General features: G+C 43.6%; 1 protein-coding gene across 5 annotated transcripts in view; it reads left to right on the forward strand.

The window, feature by feature from the left end:
• The window catches only part of LOC126473185 (rab11 family-interacting protein 4), a 939,113-nt gene that overhangs the window by 697,654 nt on the left and 220,636 nt on the right, over positions 1-20,823 (forward strand). For 3 of the 5 annotated variants that reach the window (XM_050100073.1, XM_050100074.1, XM_050100077.1), the window contains one exon: positions 19,597-19,641. The exons of the other annotated variants lie outside the window; for them this stretch is intronic. In XM_050100073.1, the coding sequence (XP_049956030.1) occupies positions 19,597-19,641 (45 nt within the window). The remainder of the gene's footprint in view (positions 1-19,596; positions 19,642-20,823) is intronic. 5 annotated transcript variants of the gene reach the window in all.

Below are 20,823 nucleotides of genomic sequence, written 5' to 3' on the forward strand. Positions count from 1 at the left end.
TGCCCCCTAACTAAAGGCATCTAGAGTAAACACGAAACACCAAAATTAAACACTACTGCACAGTTATTCGACTGAAGGCTTTTGCATGCGGCAGTGACTCTTACAATGAACAGGAAGAGTCTGATGGAGAAACTTGCGGGCAAAGAACGAAAGATTTTCTGAAAACAAGAAACAGGTGTGATAATATGAAGCATCCTAAATGGGAAACATGATACCGGTATGCATGAGATGGTATGCGTACCTACTATGTTCCAAAACACCAAGTATAAAAACTGGATTTTCCGGTGCTCATATCTCGGGTTCTATTGGTGTTAAAAACGTAGGGTCAAGTGTTTTGGATAGCCTATGGCTAGGTACCATTTGAATACCCATCAGAAGTATCGTCTTAGTGTCACTACCCTATAGTATAAGGTCAAAGTACGAATATTACACATTTCCTACTTACTTGTTAAATTCAGAAAATCGGTTGGTTCGTTTTGCATGTAATGTGGTCTACGGTGGGCGTGATGAGACTTATGGAGACACTGTTAGTTTACGGGCAGTTCTTCAGAAAACACGGGAAAAAGTGGTTTTTTACTTTATTTTCGCCTTCACCAGCGGATCAAAACCCAGCCGCGGATCCCGAAACGGCTATACACAGCATATGGTCGTAATTTTTACGATGTATTTCTACGATCCAGCCCTCGAAAAACCTTGAAGATATTCTTCACATCTTATCCGTTTCCGAGATACAGATGTTCAAAGTTACGCTATTTGTGCACATAAAATACGATATGAGGTGAAAACGTAGTTCGTTAAGTGACGTGGCACAGAGAAACATCCTGTAAAATCTCTCCGTTGTCATCTGGTAACATCATGTTGTAGTACTGAATCAGATGCAAAAAATTTTTACACGTAAAATCCGGTCTGAAGTGTAAGATTAGTTTTGCATTATTTCAGTTTCCCGTAAGTAAACTATCTAAATATTACTGACCAATACAGCACTTTTCATGTAAGTTACATTCTCTGCCACAGAGGGGAAAGAATGGAACCAATGGAAAAATGGCCTGTCGGAGCACAAAAAAGCGAATATGTTTCTGTTTATTTTAAAAAACTCTGACTGACAAGTGCGATACTAGCTGCCTCATTCTACCTTACTCAGCACCTTTAAAAATTTTCCCAAAAATTTTTGCATGCGAACATTTGCGAGAGAAAAAGACAGTAGCAGTGGCAAAGAGACAGAAAAGTAATAAATACTGGAAGATAGTAAACAGCGGTTGAGTTATAGAAAGAGCGAATGAGACAATGGCAATGTGAGAAAAAGAGAAGGACACAGTGGCAGGTGGACACATAGTTGGCAGTGACAGAACAGTGCCAGGAAAAGAGTGAAGGACACAGTGCCGGGAGGGGGGGGGGGGGGGGGGGGAGGCGGAATAAAGAGAAAGTGGTAGTGAATAAGAGCCAGTGATAACGAGTGACAGTGAATATGACAGTGACAACGAGGAAGAGAGAGACAGCAGGAAGAAGGAATGAGATTTAGCAGTAAGAGAGAGCAAGGGGGAGATAGTGACATTGAGAGCAGACTGTAGTAGTAGCACAGAACGAAGGGGACTGTGACTGTGACACAGGAGACAATGACAGAGACACACAATGAGTTGGGCTGAATGAGTGAGTGAGAAAGGGCAACTGGGAATGGATGGGTATGAGCAACTTACAGTGGTGGACTAGTGGGTGTGAATGAGTTGCAGCTAGGAGAGCTCGTGGGAGTTGGAGGTGAGCTGCAGATAAAAAGAAAAAGGCGAATATGTTCGGATGGAAAAAATTTTGGGGGAGAATTTTAAATGTGTTGAGGAAGGTAGAATGAAGTAGCTGGCACCCAACTTTTCAGTCAGTCTTAAAATAAACAGGAATGCATTCGCATTTTTTGTGTTCCGATAGGAGCCTTTTTCTACTGGTAAACATATACTCTGCTTTGATCGGTTTCTCCAGATAGAGGGTTTAGAATGTTGAAAATTGTCCTACTTGAACGGACGGGAAGCTAGCATTACTGTGGGCAAATATTTAGATTGACCTGTGGTATGATATCGTTGGTAACCAACTTATTGGGTGAGATAAGGTGAATAACTTCCTTAACGGGTAAAGATACGCGGAGTACTTCCAAGATCTGCTGCCAACAGGTCCGAGCATGCACTTTCAGCAAGATGGAGCTCTTGTTCATTTCTCGCCGTCAGTGACTCATTAGAAGGTATCTTCGATATTGAACAAGACGCCGTTGCTGCAGGTCCACCACAGTCTTTTTAGTCTGTCTCAATGACATTTACGTCTGTGAGGTAGATGAAAGATCAAATTCCAAGTAAATACACTGCTGTTGGTGAAAATTGCAGCACCGACAAGGAGACATGTGATTACAATGAAATTTATTTCACAGATTACAGGCATGACAATACACAAATGATCAGAATTACACTATTGTACATGCACTTTGGCCGTGGGAATTCAGTTCGGTGTGAAGCCTCCATGTGCTGCTGGGGAGTACTCTGCTACGCTATTTCGAGGCGCCGCTTGACAAAACTTCGACAGTGGTTGCAAGAGGACAAAACGAAAAAAACTGCCGACCCAAACATGTTCAATGGGCGAAATTCTGGTGAACATGCAGACCAGGGAAGCAGTGGTACCCTCCGATCTTCCAATAAGGTTTTTATATTCCTCTCTGTACGAGACCTGCTGAAATATGGCATGAGGCGTTGCCTGCAGGTGGAGCAATGTGTCTGGGGCTTTGAAATCTCGCTGATGCAGTGGGTTGCTGTTCATTTGCTCTCGGTACGTAGGAGGCTGGATCACATGTTATAACCAATGGCGCCCTAAACCATCACACTTGGTGTTTGTCTGACATGCCACTCAAAAATGCAGTCTAACCGACTGCATTCACCAGGGTAGCATCCAGCACATCAGTGTAGGACAAGTTGAAATGGGTCTCGTCCATAATCACTTCAGTTTGCCACTCAGCACGCCAGTGTCAGCGTTCAGGGGCCCACTGCAGTCTGAATCGTTGATAATTTCTGGTCATTGGAAGCTGAAGCAATAGCATGCCTGCCATCGGTCCGGCCCTGAGCAGATAGCGTCGAACCGTCCAAGCAGACACGTCACACCCATTTTACTGCCCCATCGTGAAGCCAACCCTGTGGATGAAGCTGTTCTGTCAGTTATAGCTATTCTGACAAGATGGCCGTAATCCCGTGCTGTGGTCGCATTCCGCGGTCCAGTGCCCGCTCGTTGCTGAGTACGACCCTCCTCTGTCCATTGGTTCCATATAAGCACCACTGTAACGGAAGCGTGCTCTGTACGAGCCACAATTCCACAGCACAACAAACCCATTTCGCAGTGACTTATCATTCTCTCCTGTTCGAACTCATTCACAAATTGATATTACGCCTTTTGATGTGGGCGAGGCATGACTGCACTTGCTTACACGTTACCACTTCGTTTGACAGTTCTGCATCAACTGAGTGTGGCGCAACGCTAACCTGTCCAGTCATCAACAATAGGGCATCGCTTGGTCCATGTGCACGACATGTCTGCAACCTTATTTACTTATTCTTTGTACATCCATAGCTGAAATGGAGGACAGTGGGACGTCAGCCGGTATAAATTTATATTTAAAATTAAGAAATTCCTCCAGCTCTATTTAAGGTGTCGATTTTATTTTGCCAACTAGTTTGAAAGTTGTAACAACGTCATCTTCAGGCCCATACACTTGTTGACGGCAACTGCGTGCGGCTGATACTAGAAGTCAGTGCTGAGATACGGGCGTGCTCCTTGTGGAAGGTGGTTAGTAACTAGTATGAGCCGGCCAGAGTGGCCGAGCGGTTCTAGGCGCTTCAGTCTGGAACCGCGCGACCGCTACGGTCGCAGGTTCGCATCCTGCCTCGGGCATGGATGTGTGTGATGTCCTTAGGCTAGTTAGGTTTAAGTAGTTCTAAGTTCTAGTGGACTGAAGACCTCCGATGTTAAGTCCCATAGTGCTCAGAGCCATTTGAACCATTTTTTTGAATTGATACAGACCACTCCTTCTGGGTGCTGCAGTTTTCGCGAAAGGTAGTGTAGTACAAATGACGATAGGTCGACAAATTCCCCGCACTGTCATAACGGACACGTTCGTCGTACGTCCTACATTGATTTATGCGGTTATTTCACGCAGAGTTGCTTGTCTGTTAGCACTTACAACTCTACTCAAACACCGTTCGTCTCGTGACCGGTAATGCCTGAAATTTGGTCACTTGAGACAGAGTCGGTTGTTCGGACGTCAAATACGAGCATAGATATTACATGGATTAGCGTAACAGCATCTAGTTATGCGAGCCGCAAAATCTGCAATTCCCTGTTCTGATAATTCTTTCCTGGAAGTAACTAAGAACAGAGTGTTTATTCCTACCATGTTTCTCCTTCACGGCGACTCCTAGTATCAGATCTCAACGTACATCCGCTTCCTCTTCAAACTCTCGGCCTCCTTGGATAAGGTTTATACAGGTAGCAAAACGAAACACAAAATTTAAAAAAAAAAAAAAACAAACAAACAACCCGCAACTTGCAACTTAACGTATGTATGAGGCGCTCAGCTATATATCATATATTAGTTTCTCTATCAAACTGCACCATTCACACCGATGTTCAGTCTTCCTGAACATACTTGTGCTCGTCTTCATCTCGTCGACTCATTCAGTGTTTTTCGACTCTTTTTCATTTCTTGTTTGCTATTTAAACTTCTAAGACGCCCTTTTATACTAGCAGATGCTACCTCGCCTAATTCTAATGGCTGAGTTGTACTGTAGAATCGTTGTACGCAACAGCTGATGACATTGGACTTGCACTTGACGTCGGAAACACGGGGCAGGTCGCGCGATGCGAAACCACACATGCTCAGGCCCTGCCCGTCACGTGTTGGGCCTCACGTGTGAAGCGCGCGTTGGTCGCTTCCCTACGCGAGAGGCCGCTATGAATCCGCCAAAGTGCAAGGACGTCTCGTCTAAATGTCACACGCCTTGTATCAGTGAGAGGACAGATGAATCCTGAAGACGTGATCGTATGTTCTGCAGACACTCTGCCTCTTGCAAACCCTGTCTCATCCAACTCTCCAAATCCAAACGTCGTCATACTTCTGTTTCGTTTCATAAAACGACTATCAGATACAGTGGGTGACCTGCAGTGTGTTTCCGTGTTTATAGGAGGACGGATAAAATAAAACCCATCAATTTCAAACAAAACGACTGACAAGGGGAGACCACGACGTTTGGAACGCGGATTTACTGCAAACTTCGTACACTCGTAGTACCCCACGAGGACAACAAAATGTGTAAGCAGTAGCGCGTACGTCTCAAGCGTTACTGAGAAAATCGCAAGATAATTTCGGTCGTCGAATATTTATCTGTCCGTGGCCATTTTAACCATGAAGCGGCTGCAGCAGAGTGGTGACGGCACGGTAGCTCAGCGTGTTCGGTCAGAGCGTTAGCTTCCCTTTCTAATAAAAGAACTGAGCGAATGGGTGAACGAACAGACTGAACGGGTGTCATCGGACGTCCGCCCTGAACAAATTCAGCGAACAGTATAGAACAAAATGTATTTAAAAATAAAAAAAAAACAACGTGTTCGGTCAGAGCGAACGGATGAACGAACAAACTGAACGGGTGTCATCGGACGTCCGCCCTGAACAAATTCAGCGAACAGTATAGAACAAAATGTATTTAAAAATAAAAAAAAAACAACGTGTTCGGTCAGAGCGAACGGATGAACGAACAAACTGAACGGGTGTCATCGGACGTCCGCCCTGAACAAATTCAGCGAACAGTATAGAACAAAATGTATTTAAAAATAAAAAAAAAACAACGTGTTCGGTCAGAGCGAACGGATGAACGAACAAACTGAACGGGTGTCATCGGACGTCCGCCCTGAACAAATTCAGCGAACAGTATAGAACAAAATGTATTTAAAAATAAAAAAAAAACAACGTGTTCGGTCAGAGCGAACGGATGAACGAACAAACTGAACGGGTGTCATCGGACGTCCGCCCTGAACAAATTCAGCGAACAGTATAGAACAAAATGTATTTAAAAATAAAAAAAAAACAACGTGTTCGGTCAGAGCGAACGGATGAACGAACAAACTGAACGGGTGTCATCGGACGTCCGCCCTGAACAAATTCAGCGAACAGTATAGAACAAAATGTATTTAAAAATAAAAAAAAAACAACGTGTTCGGTCAGAGCGAACGGATGAACGAACAAACTGAACGGGTGTCATCGGACGTCCGCCCTGAACAAATTCAGCGAACAGTATAGAACAAAATGTATTTAAAAATAAAAAAAAAACAACGTGTTCGGTCAGAGCGAACGGATGAACGAACAAACTGAACGGGTGTCATCGGACGTCCGCCCTGAACAAATTCAGCGAACAGTATAGAACAAAATGTATTTAAAAATAAAAAAAAAACAACGTGTTCGGTCAGAGCGAACGGATGAACGAACAAACTGAACGGGTGTCATCGGACGTCCGCCCTGAACAAATTCAGCGAACAGTATAGAACAAAATGTATTTAAAAATAAAAAAAAAACAACGTGTTCGGTCAGAGCGAACGGATGAACGAACAAACTGAACGGGTGTCATCGGACGTCCGCCCTGAACAAATTCAGCGAACAGTATAGAACAAAATGTATTTAAAAATAAAAAAAAAAACAACGTGTTCGGTCAGAGCGAACGGATGAACGAACAAACTGAACGGGTGTCATCGGACGTCCGCCCTGAACAAATTCAGCGAACAGTATAGGACAAAATGTATTTTTTTTTTAAGTGGTTGGCGTTCAAGTCTCTGGATCGAGTCCCGTTCGTCAGTTTTTTTTATTTTCAACAAAGTCATTTTCTTTACTATTTGTATTACAATTGATATAATGGGAAAAACTTTTATTAAATTTACAATGTTATTTGGCAGTCTACTAATTTTTATTATCACAAATAATATAATATTCATAACTATCGACTAGTAAACGACCAAACGCATAAAGTGATACTGAAAATGTATGCTTGTCCGTGTCTTCAAAACTGTACCTTGCATATGCGGAAACATAGCATTTGTTCAATGGAGCTTGTGCCGTTTATGTTTTCCATGTTTTTACGAAAAATACCATCCCGCAACTTGTACTCGTAATGTCTAAAGCGACGATTAATTGTACATCTTTCGAAAGCCGTCTGTGCCGGTCAAAACTTGGAAGTAACAAGTCGTTTCGGGCTCCTTCCAGGTATAAGGGATTTCTCAAAAAAAAATGGTTCAAATGGCTCTGAGCACTATGGGACTCAACTGCTGAGGTCATTAGTCCCCTAGAACTTAGAACTAGTTAAACCTACCTAACCTAAGGACATCACAAACATCCATGCCCGAGGCAGGATTCGAACCTGCGACCGTAGCGGTGTTGCGGTTCCAGACTGCAGCGCCTTTAACCGCACGGCCACTTCGGCCGGCAGGGATTTCTCAAATCACAGACAAGCATACATGTTATTATTTATTATAAAGGGTAGGTAACGTTGTGACCGAACACGCTGAGCTTCCGCGCCGGCTCCACTCGGCTGCAGCCGTTTGATGGTTGAAATGGCCACGCACAGATACACATTCGACGACCGAAATTATCTTGCGATTTTCTCAATAACGCTTGAGAAGTACGCGCTACTGCTTACACATTTTGCTGTCCTCATTGAGTACTACGAGTGTACGAAGTTTACAGTAAATCCGCGTTCCAAACGTCGTGGCCTCCCCTTGTCAGTCGAAGGTAACGAAACTACATTGAGTGGACACAACTCATGGGGTACCTCCTAATACCGTGTCGGACCTCCTTTTTCCCGGCGTAGTGCAGCAACTCGAAGTGGCGTAGACTCAACAAGTCTTTGGAAGTCTCCTAGAGAAATACTGTCATACTGCCTCTATAATCGTCCATAATTGCGACGGTGTTGCCGGAGCAGGATTTTGTGCACAAACTGACCTCTCGATTACGTCACATAAATGTTCGATGGGATTCATATCGACCGATGTGGGTGACCTAGTCATTCGCTCGAATTGTCCATAATGTTCTTCAAATCAGTGGCGAACAATTGTGGCTCAGTGACATAGTGCGTTGACATCCATAAAAATTCCATCGTTGTTTGTCAACATGAAGTTCTTGAATGGCTGTAAATGGTCTCCAAGTAGCCGAACATAACCATTCCACTCGATGACTGGTTAAATTGGACCAGAGGACCCAGTCCATTCCATATAAACACAACCCACACCATTGTGAAGCCTTGGGTCCATGGCTTCGTGGAGTGTGCACCACACTCGAACCCTATCATCAGTTCTTACCAACTGAATTGGGATTTATCTTCAAAATATCCACGGGTATGCTGCCGGTCTATAGTGTCCAACGGGCACAATATTTCGGCGATCATACATGTCGCCATCATCAGATGAACTGACGGACTGAGCTCCTGTCAACGTGCCGGCACGGAGATCCGTACGCTATGGCTGCTCAGAGGGAACTGGGTTCGGTCGCGGCGGCGGCCGATTTAAATACCCTCCGCCCGCGGCGCGCTCCCTCCGCTGTCCGCGCCCCGCGCCACGGTCGCGCGGTGGAACAGATTGCGACGGCGTCTGAGATGACGTCGGTGTGATGGCTCTGTCCGCCGTGGTCGTCACAACTATACGTTTGCTCGATTTACTCTTGATTAACCCGATCGCTGGTTCCCAAGCCTTGCTAAGATTATAGCCACAGTCACGGTTTATGAGGTCGTCTTTGGTGCGAATTTCGATGGCCTCTCTAACAACGCTGTCCCAGTATCTCTCTGACGCAGAGAGTCTACCCCAGGAATTGGAACATCTGAGAACTGTATTTCGAAAAAATGGGTACTCAGAGTGGCAGATTCAACGTGCTCTCTGCCCAACCACTGCAGCACAACGTGTTGAGATGGATGAAGTCACGAGGGAGGAGGTAGGCACTGCATTTATTCCATACACAGGCGCACTCTCGGGGAAAATCGCCCGCATACTGAAGAAACACCGGGCCGGAACTGTGTTTTGTCCTCCAAATAAAACTCGTGCACTGGTGGGGAGCGCCAAAGATGACCTCGGTTATGAGGAAGGCCGGCGTGTACCAGATTCCGTGTCAATGTGGCAAGTCGTATATTGGTCAGACGATGCGTACCGTCGAGGATCGATGCCGTGAACACCAGAGGCACACTCGACTGATGTATCCGAACAAGTCGGCGGTCGCTGAACATTGTTTGTCGGAAAATCACGCCATGGAGTATGACCGCACGAGGATTCTGGTACAGACGTCGAGATACTGGGACAGCGTTGTTAGAGAGGCCGTCGAAATTGGCACCAATGACGACCTCATAAACCGTGACTGTGGCTATAATCTTAGCAAGGCTTGGGAACCAGCGATCGGGTTAATCAAGAGTAAATCGAGCAAACGTATAGTTGTGACGACCACGGCGGACAGAGCCATCACACGACGTCATCTCAGACGCCGTCGCAATCTGTTCCACCGCGCGACCACGGTGCGGGGCGCGGACGGCGGAGGGAACGCGCCGCGGGCGGAGGGTATTTAAATCGGCCGCCGCCGAGACCGAACCCAGTTCCCTCTGAGCAGCCATAACGTACGGATCTCCGTGCCGGCACGTTGACAGGAGCTCAGTCCGTCAGTTCACCTGATGATGGCGACATGTATGATCGCCGAAATATTGTGCCCGTTGGACACTATAGACCGGCAGCATACCCGTGGATATTTTGATTATCAAATACGCCGGGAGAAACTCAAGAATCACAGGGATTTATCTGACCGCGCCGCGGTTTTCCAGACGTCTAGGATCCAACTGATACGCTCGCGAGCGCAGGAGAAGCGCTGCAGGCGATGTCGTGATAGCAAAGGCATTCACGTCGGTCGTCTGCTGCTATAGCCCATTAAGGCCAAATTTCGCCGCAGTGTCTTAACGGATACGTTCGTCGTACGTCCCACATTGATTTCTGCGGTTCTTTCACGCAGTGTTGCTTGTCTGTTACCACTGATAACTCTACTCAAATGCCGATGCTCTCGGCGGTTAAGTGAAGGCCGTCAGCCACTGCGTTACATGTCGTGACAGGTAATGCCTGAAATCTGGTATTCTCGGCATACTCTTGAAACTGTAGACCTCGGAATACTGAATTTCCTAACGATTTCCAAACTCCAACTACCATTCCGCACTCAGTGTTTGTTAATCACTGTCGTGGAACCACAATCATGTCCGACACCTTCTCACATTACTGTGTACAATTGACTGCACCGGCAATGGTTCAAATGGCTCTGAGCACTATGGGACTTAACATCTGTGGTCATCAGTCCCCTAGAACTTAGAACTACTTGAACCTAACTAACCTAGGGACATCACACACATCCATGCCCGAGGCAGGATTAGAACCTGCGACCGTAGCGGTCACGCGGTTCCAGACTGAAGCGCCTAGAACCGCACGGCCACACCGGCCGGCCGCTCCGGCAATGCACTGCCCTTTTATACCTTGTATACACGATACGACTGTTGTGTGTATAAGCGCGTATTGCCTTTCGATGACTTTTGTCTTATCAGTGTATACACGTAGGATAATTTCGTTACTGGAATAAAACAACGTACGTATTGTCGACAGCAGGAACGCAACTGCAAGTCAGCGATGTGCTGTAGACAGAATAATACGCGCCGTTCTAAAAATACACTGCCTGCCAAAACTGTGAAGCATCCAGTATGAGAAGAGGAGACGAAATTTCACGGGTTTTGGAGGGTATGTGATGTTTCGGTGATTACAATATCGAGTCATATTTGTAAAGCATTTGACAGTACGAGCTTACTTATCAATACGACACTGCATGCCCCTTGTCCCGGATGCATGCATTAATTCGGCTCGGAAAGGCATAATAAATCGTATGTATCTTCTCTTGTAGCAATCTGGCCCACACCTGTTGTGGCTGGCCCTTGATGTCTTGTGTATTGGCCGGAGGTGACGTCCGACCTGGTAAAACACATGTTCTATCGAAGTCAGATCTGGGGAATCGTGTTAGCCTCAACATCACACAGTTTATAGGGACACGTGTAACGTGTGCGAGATTCGCGAAAGCAGCGGGAACCAGCGACATCAACACATACTGAACTAAACTCGACGTGAGACGCACACCTGAAATCGACGAGGAGTAAATAATATAAACCCTGTGTGGCACTCAGCCAGGTGTGGGCCATCCAGTTTGACTCCGCATCTACTACTTACATCTCACGAGGCTGAATGGATACCAGTACGCACCTTCCAAATCCTAAAATGCCACGTTGGTTACCGGAGATCGAACCCTGGATCTCTGCGTCATGACCGCAGAGCCGCTATTTATCCACGGAGATCTGGGGAGGTGGATGTTCCATATATCATATAAATAGCTGAACGCATCGACACCAAATTTCTGGTAACTAAAACGAGGTGAATGACCGAGTATTTAGCAAACGCATACTTCTACAGTCAGTAAAGACATTCGTCTTTCGACACTTCCTGCCAGATAACTAACACACAAGGCGACACATTAACGTGTTTCTGCTCCGAAACTGGAACTATATATTAATACCTTCAGCTGCTGACGGGTGTTGATATATATCAATGGGGACAGGTGAAAATGTGTGTCACTACCGGTACTCGAACCCGGGATCTCCTGCTTACATGGCAGACGCTCTATCCATCTGAGCCACCGAGGGTACAGAGGATAGAGCGACTGCAGGGACTATCTCGCGCACGCCTCCACATTCTCACCTTATATGTCCACACACTACATTCGTAGTGTCCCTACCCTACACACTCATTACTCTTGGAAGACATTCTTACCAAGTCCCGCAAGAGTTCGGGTAATATGTGTGCATCCGCATAGAAGAAGAAGGTCATGGCAGGTATTGCCAGAACTATATACTTACATGGATATGGTGTCCTCTCGGAAGAAATACTATATTTCTATACGTTCCATGAAAACATGGAACTTCAAGTGTAATATATATACACTAGCTTGCGCTCTATCTCTCTCTCTCTCTCTCTCTCTCTCCTGTGGATCGATGTATGTATAACTAGCTGTCTGTACTTTAAGATTATAATACATTGTTATTTGAAATTATCTAATGTTTCCTTTCAAAAATACTTCTCCCTACACGTGAAATTTATTTAAATATAATAATAATATTGCTATCGATTGTCCATCTGGCTTAGACTATTTCGGTGGCGCTGAGTTCGCCATTTCGTGTACTAAAAAATATTTCAGTATTTGCGAGCTTCACTCGCAAAGGAAAATAATTCTAAGTGCTTTTATGAAATTTTACACTCAGTTTTCAATATTAAAGTTAGTTAATATTTTTGATTACGAAACTTATTCAGAGATTTAACACCGCAAAGCTTAGGTCAGACTTCACCTCTGGTTTAAAATATGTTTAGTTAATTCAAAGGATTAAAAGTTAACTCAATTCTTAAAGACATAAAGTTAAAGAAATTTATTTTAGAATACGCAGGTGTTCGTACCGTTCTTTCTTTCTGTGTAACATTAGATTAATTTCTTGGTAAAAGAAATCATTTTATGCTCTATATTATCGCTGGGTTAGTTGCAGGTTACGTTATGTTGTCATTCATTGAAAGAGAGCGTAACATTTCCATTAATAATTAATGACTACTTGCATGCGTATTGAGATTAAGTCACGCTACGAATATTTAAGAGGCATTTGCTCGCACTCAAAATATTCGTGGCGTTCCAAAAACAATATTCAGAATTGAAACTGCTACGCTGCAGTATCATCGCTGTAGGTTGCGACCGACGCCTGCTCGCGTATTTCAAACCACACGTAGCAATTAATCCTACACCACAAAAATTACGCAGAGAGCAGACAATGGCACACCTCGTATTTAGTGCTCTCCAGGTGCTATACTGTAGTTGCTGCCCTCGTGTGATTCCCTTTTTGGGGTGCAGGTTTTTGCTTTGCAGAGAGTCAAACCATAACATCACGCGGCGGATCTCAGAATGGCCAGGCAGTTGGATAAAGCTCTTCTTTGACTTCAGATGGAACTGTTTAGTGGTTAAGTGCCGTAGATAGGTTTGCTATTTTTTCCCCGTAAGCTTCACCGGGTACTCGGCATCTGATATCTAATGGTGATAAGGTCGCAAGTCGGTAGATTTGTGCACAGGTGTAGGCCTCAGACACCCGGTAACAATCCTGACTGTCTATTTAAAGCGACATCTACTTGTTTGGAGTGGCAGTACGCCTTCCATTCTGGTGCCGCAAATTCTGTGGCTGCAAAACAATCACATTGCTGGTGATCAAAGAACTTCAGGCTGCGCTCCCCAGGGTGATCCAGTCACTTTATCTACAATATTGTTTCTTGCACATATTTTTCCTTACTTATGCAAGCCTTATCTGAGGATAAACCTGAAGTGACTCGATAAAGTCGTTCATTGAAATAGAGACAATCTTCCATAAGTGACGAAGCTTTGTTATCTGAATTTATATTTCATTTAATATACAGTCACAGGATTCGACAGTATCGATAATGGATAGATTTAATTAATTAATTTATTTTTTCTTCTAGACACACTTTTCCACTATGACTTGTGGAGCTCTTAAACAGTTCTATTAAACTATAGTTGTTACTGCCTGCGATGATAATATTCTAAAATATTCGTCTAAGGAGTCATAATAGGGGTTATGGGCAACGTCGAAACTTTCCTTTAGCCTGCAAAGGTTTCTTGCTTAAGCTACTAGCAAAGAGTCAGTTCCCATAAACGGAACAAACATTGCGTGTTTAAATTATAGAATGAAATTCACTGATATACTATTGACGACAGATCACTAGCAACAGTTACTACCGCAATATATCTGGGAGTAACCATGCGGAGCGGCTTAAAGTGGAACAAGCATACAGAACAAATAGTAGAAAAAGCAGAAGCCAGGCTGAGAGTCATTGGAAGAATCTGAAGGAAATGTATTTCCTCCACGAAGGACCCGGCTTACAAAACAATCGCTCGACCAATTGTGTTCAAATGTGTGTGAAGTCTTATGGGACTTAACTGCTAAGGTAATCAGTCCCCAAGCTTACACACTACTTAACCTAAATTATCCTATGGACAAACACTGACACCCATGCCCGAGGGAGGACTCGAACCTCCGCCGGGACCAGCAGCACAGTCCATGACTGCAGTGCTCGACCAATTCTTGAGCACTGTTCATCAGTATGGGGCCCTCATCAACTAGGATAAACAGAAGGGATAGGGAAATCAACGAAGAGCGGCGCATTTTGTCACGGGTTCGTTTAGTCGGCGCGAAAGCATTGTGGAGATGCTCAATAAACTTAAATCGCATCACGTAGTGGTTTACTATTGAAATTCCGATAGACATATACTTCTTCCCTCTTATGTTTCGCGAAATGGCCACAAAGAGTAAGTTCGAGAAATTAAAGATGATGCAGAGGTTTACTGACAATCATTATTCTCGTGCGCCATTCGCGAAAAGAACAGGGAAAAGGTGGAGAGGGGCAGGGGGAAATGACAGAGGACATTCCACAACACACCGGAAGGTGGCATTCGGAGTTTGCATGTAGATGAAGGTACACAGTTTTATAAATTAATCTGTGGTTCTAGAGTATACTGTAAATCAATGTAGCTGAGCATCCTGTTTTTACTGTTTGTTACAACTGTAGTTAGAGCGTATTTTTTCTGGCCAACATAGCGCAAATTCAGGTCTAGGCCGTCCACCGTTGTATGCAGATCAGATGCGAGACTAATCTCTCATGCCATCATACACTCTGTTTCCAGGAGTGGCCCAGTCCTTAATATCAGCTCGTATCTCATCTCTCTGGACACAGCTGGAAGCCCGGCTGCCTGTTTTACATTAATGAAAAACACTGAGGCCATTGCCGAGTTCTTTATTTTCTCAGTTGCTTCCTAGGGCAAAGTTACCTATTATGAAACAAGCTGTTTCATATACAGGGTGAGGTGCCTAACTTTTTCGCCTCGCATTACTTTTGAACTATTAGAAGGATATGTAAACTGCTTCTTCCTAGACCAGAGATGACCAAACTTACAAAACAAGGAGCGCGGGCCGCATCATCATTCTGTACGGTACTTCCAGAACGAAAGTCCTGAGACAAAAGACGAAAACGTAAGTTCAACATTCCATGTTAACCATGGGTGAGTGACATGTAATGCACAAAAGACGGAGTGCAACCAATTTATTTATTTATTAAAAATATTATCAAAGAAGGCGGTGTTAGCAAAAAGATAGATACATCGTATCTAGTGTCCACGTATCCGAATCTCACAAACTAAGCGGCGAAAAACGTTGATGTTCGTGAAACTGCGGTTTGGTTTTCTAGGTATCTTTTGGTTTGGTATTGCTGCATTCAGTCAAGGCAGTTGGCTTCAAATGTACATTAGTAAATCTCGTTGGATATGCTGACTTTAGCTGTAAATTATTGCTCACCGACATAAGTTGTTCAAAACACTGATGTAATTCGAGCGGCAAATTTCTTCAGTTTCGGAAATTCATTATCAGATAAGTAACCGTAAAATTCAACAAGTTTTCTTGCCCTGTGCTGCTCTTTCAACAAGATATTTGTTTGCAGATCAGTGAGCTCCGTCCGTAGGTCAACTGCCACGTCATCAAGGTTAGAATCAAACGGATTCTGGAACAGAAGAATGTCACTCTTAGTGCTGTCAACATCTGAAATTCTCTCTAAAAAGTGCTTCTTCTAGTCAGGAATAAATTTTTTTTTCGGAAAATCAAGGTTGACATCTTCGGGGACTGTAGCACAAAACTCTTTAAAATGAAGACGAGAAAAGTTTTCTCCTTGCAGTTGTGTTTCAAACAATGCAGCTTTCTCCGGAATCTTTTATACGACGTTATCTTTCCTCTGATGCGACGTTATCTTTTCCCTGATGTTTAAAGCTGAGTTCATTCAGGTGGGATGGGATGTCTACCGAAAATGACTTTGGGAGCCAGCTAGTATCTGACAGCTGTGGATTACCTCTCTTTCTCATTGAGGAAACCATTAGAACGTTACCAAATATGAGCCCCCCTCGTTACTGTGTGATAAGGCAGTAACAGAATTCTTCGTGAACAAAATCCTGGATCTGATGGTGATTGAGCGCATGTCGCCAAATGAATTGCATAGGGGTAAACGCGATTTGAAAAAGTCTGTGCGCAACATGACCCGAGAATATGTCCATAGATCCTTGTACACAAAGATTTCCCAGTCCATATGTCGGACGTCGGCGACGGGCGAGATTTAGAGATGGAACTCTTGACTTGCTGAGGTAGGAACGAAGGTTGTCTTGACGGGTGATGAAAACAGACGAATCACAGAGGACGAAACCGCCAATACTTTACATATCAGTCATGGTTCAGCTTATTCCATCTCACACGACAGGCTAAATTTTCGGAAAGCGAGTGCAAGGTGGGTACCGAAAGAATTGTCAGCGCAGCATAAAGCGCTAAGAATCGACATCCCCCAAACATTTGTCTCGTTATCATAGCGAGGTAGATGGATTTTTATACGAAATCGTTACTGTAGATGAAACATGGATACTTCATAAGGAACCGGAAAGTAAGGTTGCGAGCTTGGTTTGGAAACACCCATCATCACGGGAAGTTAAAAAATTTAAACGTCAGACATCAGCTAGTAAGATTATGATAGCACTATCCTGGGACATGAAAGGTGTGGTAGCCGTTCATGAACAGCGAAAACTATCGTGATGTCTTGCGAACTAAACTGAAACTTGCAACCAGGTACAAACATCGCAGGAAACTGAGAAAATATCTCATCCTGCAGCAAGATAACGCTTGGTCACATTCTGCTAAACGGATGGCCGAAATAATAAAGGAGTTGGGATCCGAATTCCTGGATCCTCCCCTTTCAGTCCACACCTTGCTCCAAGTGACTTCAATTTGTTTGGGCTACTGAAGGAAGCGCTCAGGGAGGAAGATTCGCAACCGATGCAGAAGTAATTGATGCGGTGCAAAATTGGTTACAGGTGCTACAAAAAATTTTTTTCGGACGGAATGAAAAAACTTGTGAAACGCTGGGCAAAGTGCGTTAAAGTGCAGGGAAGTTATGTAGAAAAAATGCCTGTTTCAGCCGGCCGGAGTGGCCGAGTGGTTCTAGGCGCTACAGTCTGGACATGCGCGACCGCTACGGTCGCAGGTTCGAATCCTGCCTCGGGCATGGATGTGTGTGATGTGCTTAGGTTAGTTAGGTTTAAGTAGTTGTAAGTTCTAGGGGACTGATGACCTCAGGAGTTAAGTCCCATAGTGCTCAGAGCCATTTGAACCGTTTGTCTGTTTCAGCTTTCTATCGTTAGAATAAATATATTTCTTTTCTCGAAAGTCCGTTTACTTTTTGACTTACCCTCGTATATCACGTTTGTCATGACGAATGTTGCAATTAATTTTAAGTGTGCTACTAGTAAAACATCCACATAGTCGAATCGTTAGTGAAGCGTAAACCATTTTCAGCAGTAAAATGCCATTTATTAATGAATAATTGATCAACAAGCCAACAAGCTCTTTATTTACAGCAAATGTTACCAAAAATCTTCAAGAGCACCAGAAATATTAAGTTATCGCTGTCCAGATCGTCCGACCTTCTTTGATGCCATGAAAAGAGTTCGCGCGAGAACGGAAGTTTTGCACCAAGAAGAAGTTTCAATGACTCTGAGCACTATGCGACTCAACTGCTGAGGTCATTAGTCGCCTAGAACTTAGAACTAATTAAACCTAACTAACCTAAGGACAGCACACAACACCCAGCCATCACGAGGCAGAGAAAATCCCTGACCCCGCCGGGAATCGAACCCGGGAACCCGGGCGTGGGAAGCGAGAACGCTACCGCACGACCACGAGATGCGGGCAAGAAGAAGTTTACGAAGGGAGATAGCTACCAACGAAACTCCAAAAGTGGCGGTTCTAGCAGCTGCTGCAATAAATCCGCATGCCATCTCGTCAAATATAAAGAGAAGTTGGTGTCAGCCAAAGAATCGTTCGCGTGTTCTTTGTAGACATAAATATCACCCGCTCCATACTTTTCTACATCAAGAGGTACATGACAGAGATACAACATCGTTATGACTGCTGTCACCGGGTTCTCAGACAAGAGAACGATTTTGTGGAGAAATATTGTTTATCCAAGTGGCAACGTTTGTTTACAAGTCACTGGAACGTAAATTAGAGAAATATGCGTGGGCGAATTACTGTTAGACGTAAAGTGATTACTATAGATATGTCGACAGCAATAAGCTCATCAGTATATACGAAAGTGTCGTGGTATAGATAGTCTCTATTTGGAACACACTCTTTTAGAAAATTAACAGAGTAATTTGTCGCCACATGTTTTCACTGTTTTTTGTTTGCCATCTTTGGTTTCAAAACGACACTACAAAAATTCCTATATTGAATGTATTTTTCGCATGTGATTTCACTGAACTTGTTTAATAGAGGTCTGCTATTCTGGCGACAAAAAAAAGTTTTATTTTAAAAAAAAACTAAATCGATACCTACATCTCTTATAGTGATGAATTTTCGAGACGGCATTGATGTTTGTTTCCTGAGTTTCTGGTCACTGTTCGTCTAGGTGAAAATAGATTACACGTCTCTTTAACGGCTCAAAAGTAATTTGAGGCCAAAAGTTAAGCGCCTCAACTTGTATGAAATACGAAAGCTGACTGAAGAAAAGAATATTTGTGTTGTAATCGTATATTCGTTTTGTAAAATACACTGTGGAGAAACGCTATAAACTACTGAAAGTAAACCCCGCACATCGTAATTTGAGATTTTATCACTCGCATTTTCTTTTTTCTTTGAAGAAAATTGAACATCAAACGTTCGGTATAATGAGTTCTTAATTGTCTAATAGTTCCCGAAATATTTTCCAAGCGCATTCACAGGTTGAATACTCCAGGGTTTTTAATGAGTCCATATCACTCACTCCACGCGCCCTGAGAAAACATATATTACGAAGTCAGTGTTCGGTTTACTACCAACTTTAGTAGAAATAAAATGTGCCGTTAGCATGCTAAATACGGCAGCATAAATAACGCATTTGTCTTGCCAGCATCATAGATGGCGATCTGTTGTGATTGTGGGCTTCGTCGTAGTGGTGTGAAAGCAGTATTACTGAAGGTGAAAGTTAACCGTCGTAATAAATTTCATAAGATTGGTGTTTGTATTAATAATATTAGAGATGATGATTGGTAGTGATGTTGACGATGGTGGAGGTGAGATTATGATGAAGGTCGTACTGGTGGTGGAATTGCGATGACGACATAACTAACTGTAGAATTCATATTCCAGTATAAATTGTGCACCCAAATTGTCAGATTTGGTGATGTTGATTGGTTGTTGTGATGATGATGGTGGCGGTAATGGTGGCGATGATAAACGCATGTGAAGCATGACCTTAATCAACATTAAATACCAACAAAGATAATGCACTTACATTGGCTGCACGAGGTTATCACGCTTTGTACCACTTGCCATCGAGACGAACAGCTGCTAATGCCTGGCGTTACTGTTGCAGCCACAACGAGAACCTGCCGAATCGGCGGTGGGGCTCCTTCAGACAGTAAGTATCCCATCCCATCGCGCTCTGCTGCTTATGCTGACCTCACACGGGACGTGTAACTCTGCGTAGAACATGCCAAACGTATTGTAGTTTCCATTGCGGTTGGTACGCGCGATCTTATAATTGTCACGGCAAGTACTTCTCGACGTGATTCGAGACTGCAGCCCTATCCAGCACAAGCGCGCGTTTGCTCTCTCGTCCATGCACTAACCACGTTGTTCTATCTGGAGCAGACACTGCATTGGATTGCAAGAGGATCAGCCAGTTCATGGAGAACGCTGTCATTCATACACAACATTGAATATTCTAGAGTATCCTTCTGTTAAATTAATAAGAAAGACCAAAATCTTTAAGAAAATATTAACTTGAAAAAAATTGTTTAGCGTTTTTGTCAGTATATGACATCATGAGCGTTCCGTGGTTGTACAGTACCAGCCACTAACTTGACACATTTCTTTAACACAAATCATTATTACTTTCCATACTAGTTTTGAAAATTTTTTTTATCATCGGCTGGCTGCACTATACTTACAGAACGAACCGTTAATCACTTCTTTAATCTTTTGACTGCCACAGTGCCCTACAGTGAAGACTTTTCGGTTTGATAAGCATTCGAAAAATGAAATGAAAATCGAATATATATTCAGGAGGGAATTGCATCAAAAACTTGAAACACATGTAGCCCTGTTAACAGTGAATAGATCTTATTTACTCTGAATGCATACATGTTTTGTACAGTGCGTTACAACGCATCACTATGTTGCATGTTTTTCTAGTCACATTCACAAATACTTAGAGCTTACACATTCAATAATCTGAATTTACATTAACGTCACGTGCTATACATGCACTGACAGCAAGCAAAGACGCTAAGCAGAGATATACGTTGTTTAAAACAAGCGTCATAGAATTGAAAGAGATAACGATAATATCGAGATGTTGTTAGCAATAATGAATATACACTCCTGGAAATTGAAATAAGAACACCGTGAATTCATTGTCCCAGGAAGGGGAAACTTTATTGACACATTCCTGGGGTCAGATACATCACATGATCACACTGACAGAACCACAGGCACATAGACACAGGCAACAGAGCATGCACAATGTCGGCACTAGTACAGTGTATATCCACCTTTCGCAGCAATGCAGGCTGCTATTCTCCCATGGAGACGATCGTAG

This window comes from Schistocerca serialis, chromosome 4, assembly GCF_023864345.2.
Source record: "Schistocerca serialis cubense isolate TAMUIC-IGC-003099 chromosome 4, iqSchSeri2.2, whole genome shotgun sequence".
In the NCBI taxonomy this organism is placed as follows: domain Eukaryota; kingdom Metazoa; phylum Arthropoda; class Insecta; order Orthoptera; family Acrididae; genus Schistocerca; species Schistocerca serialis.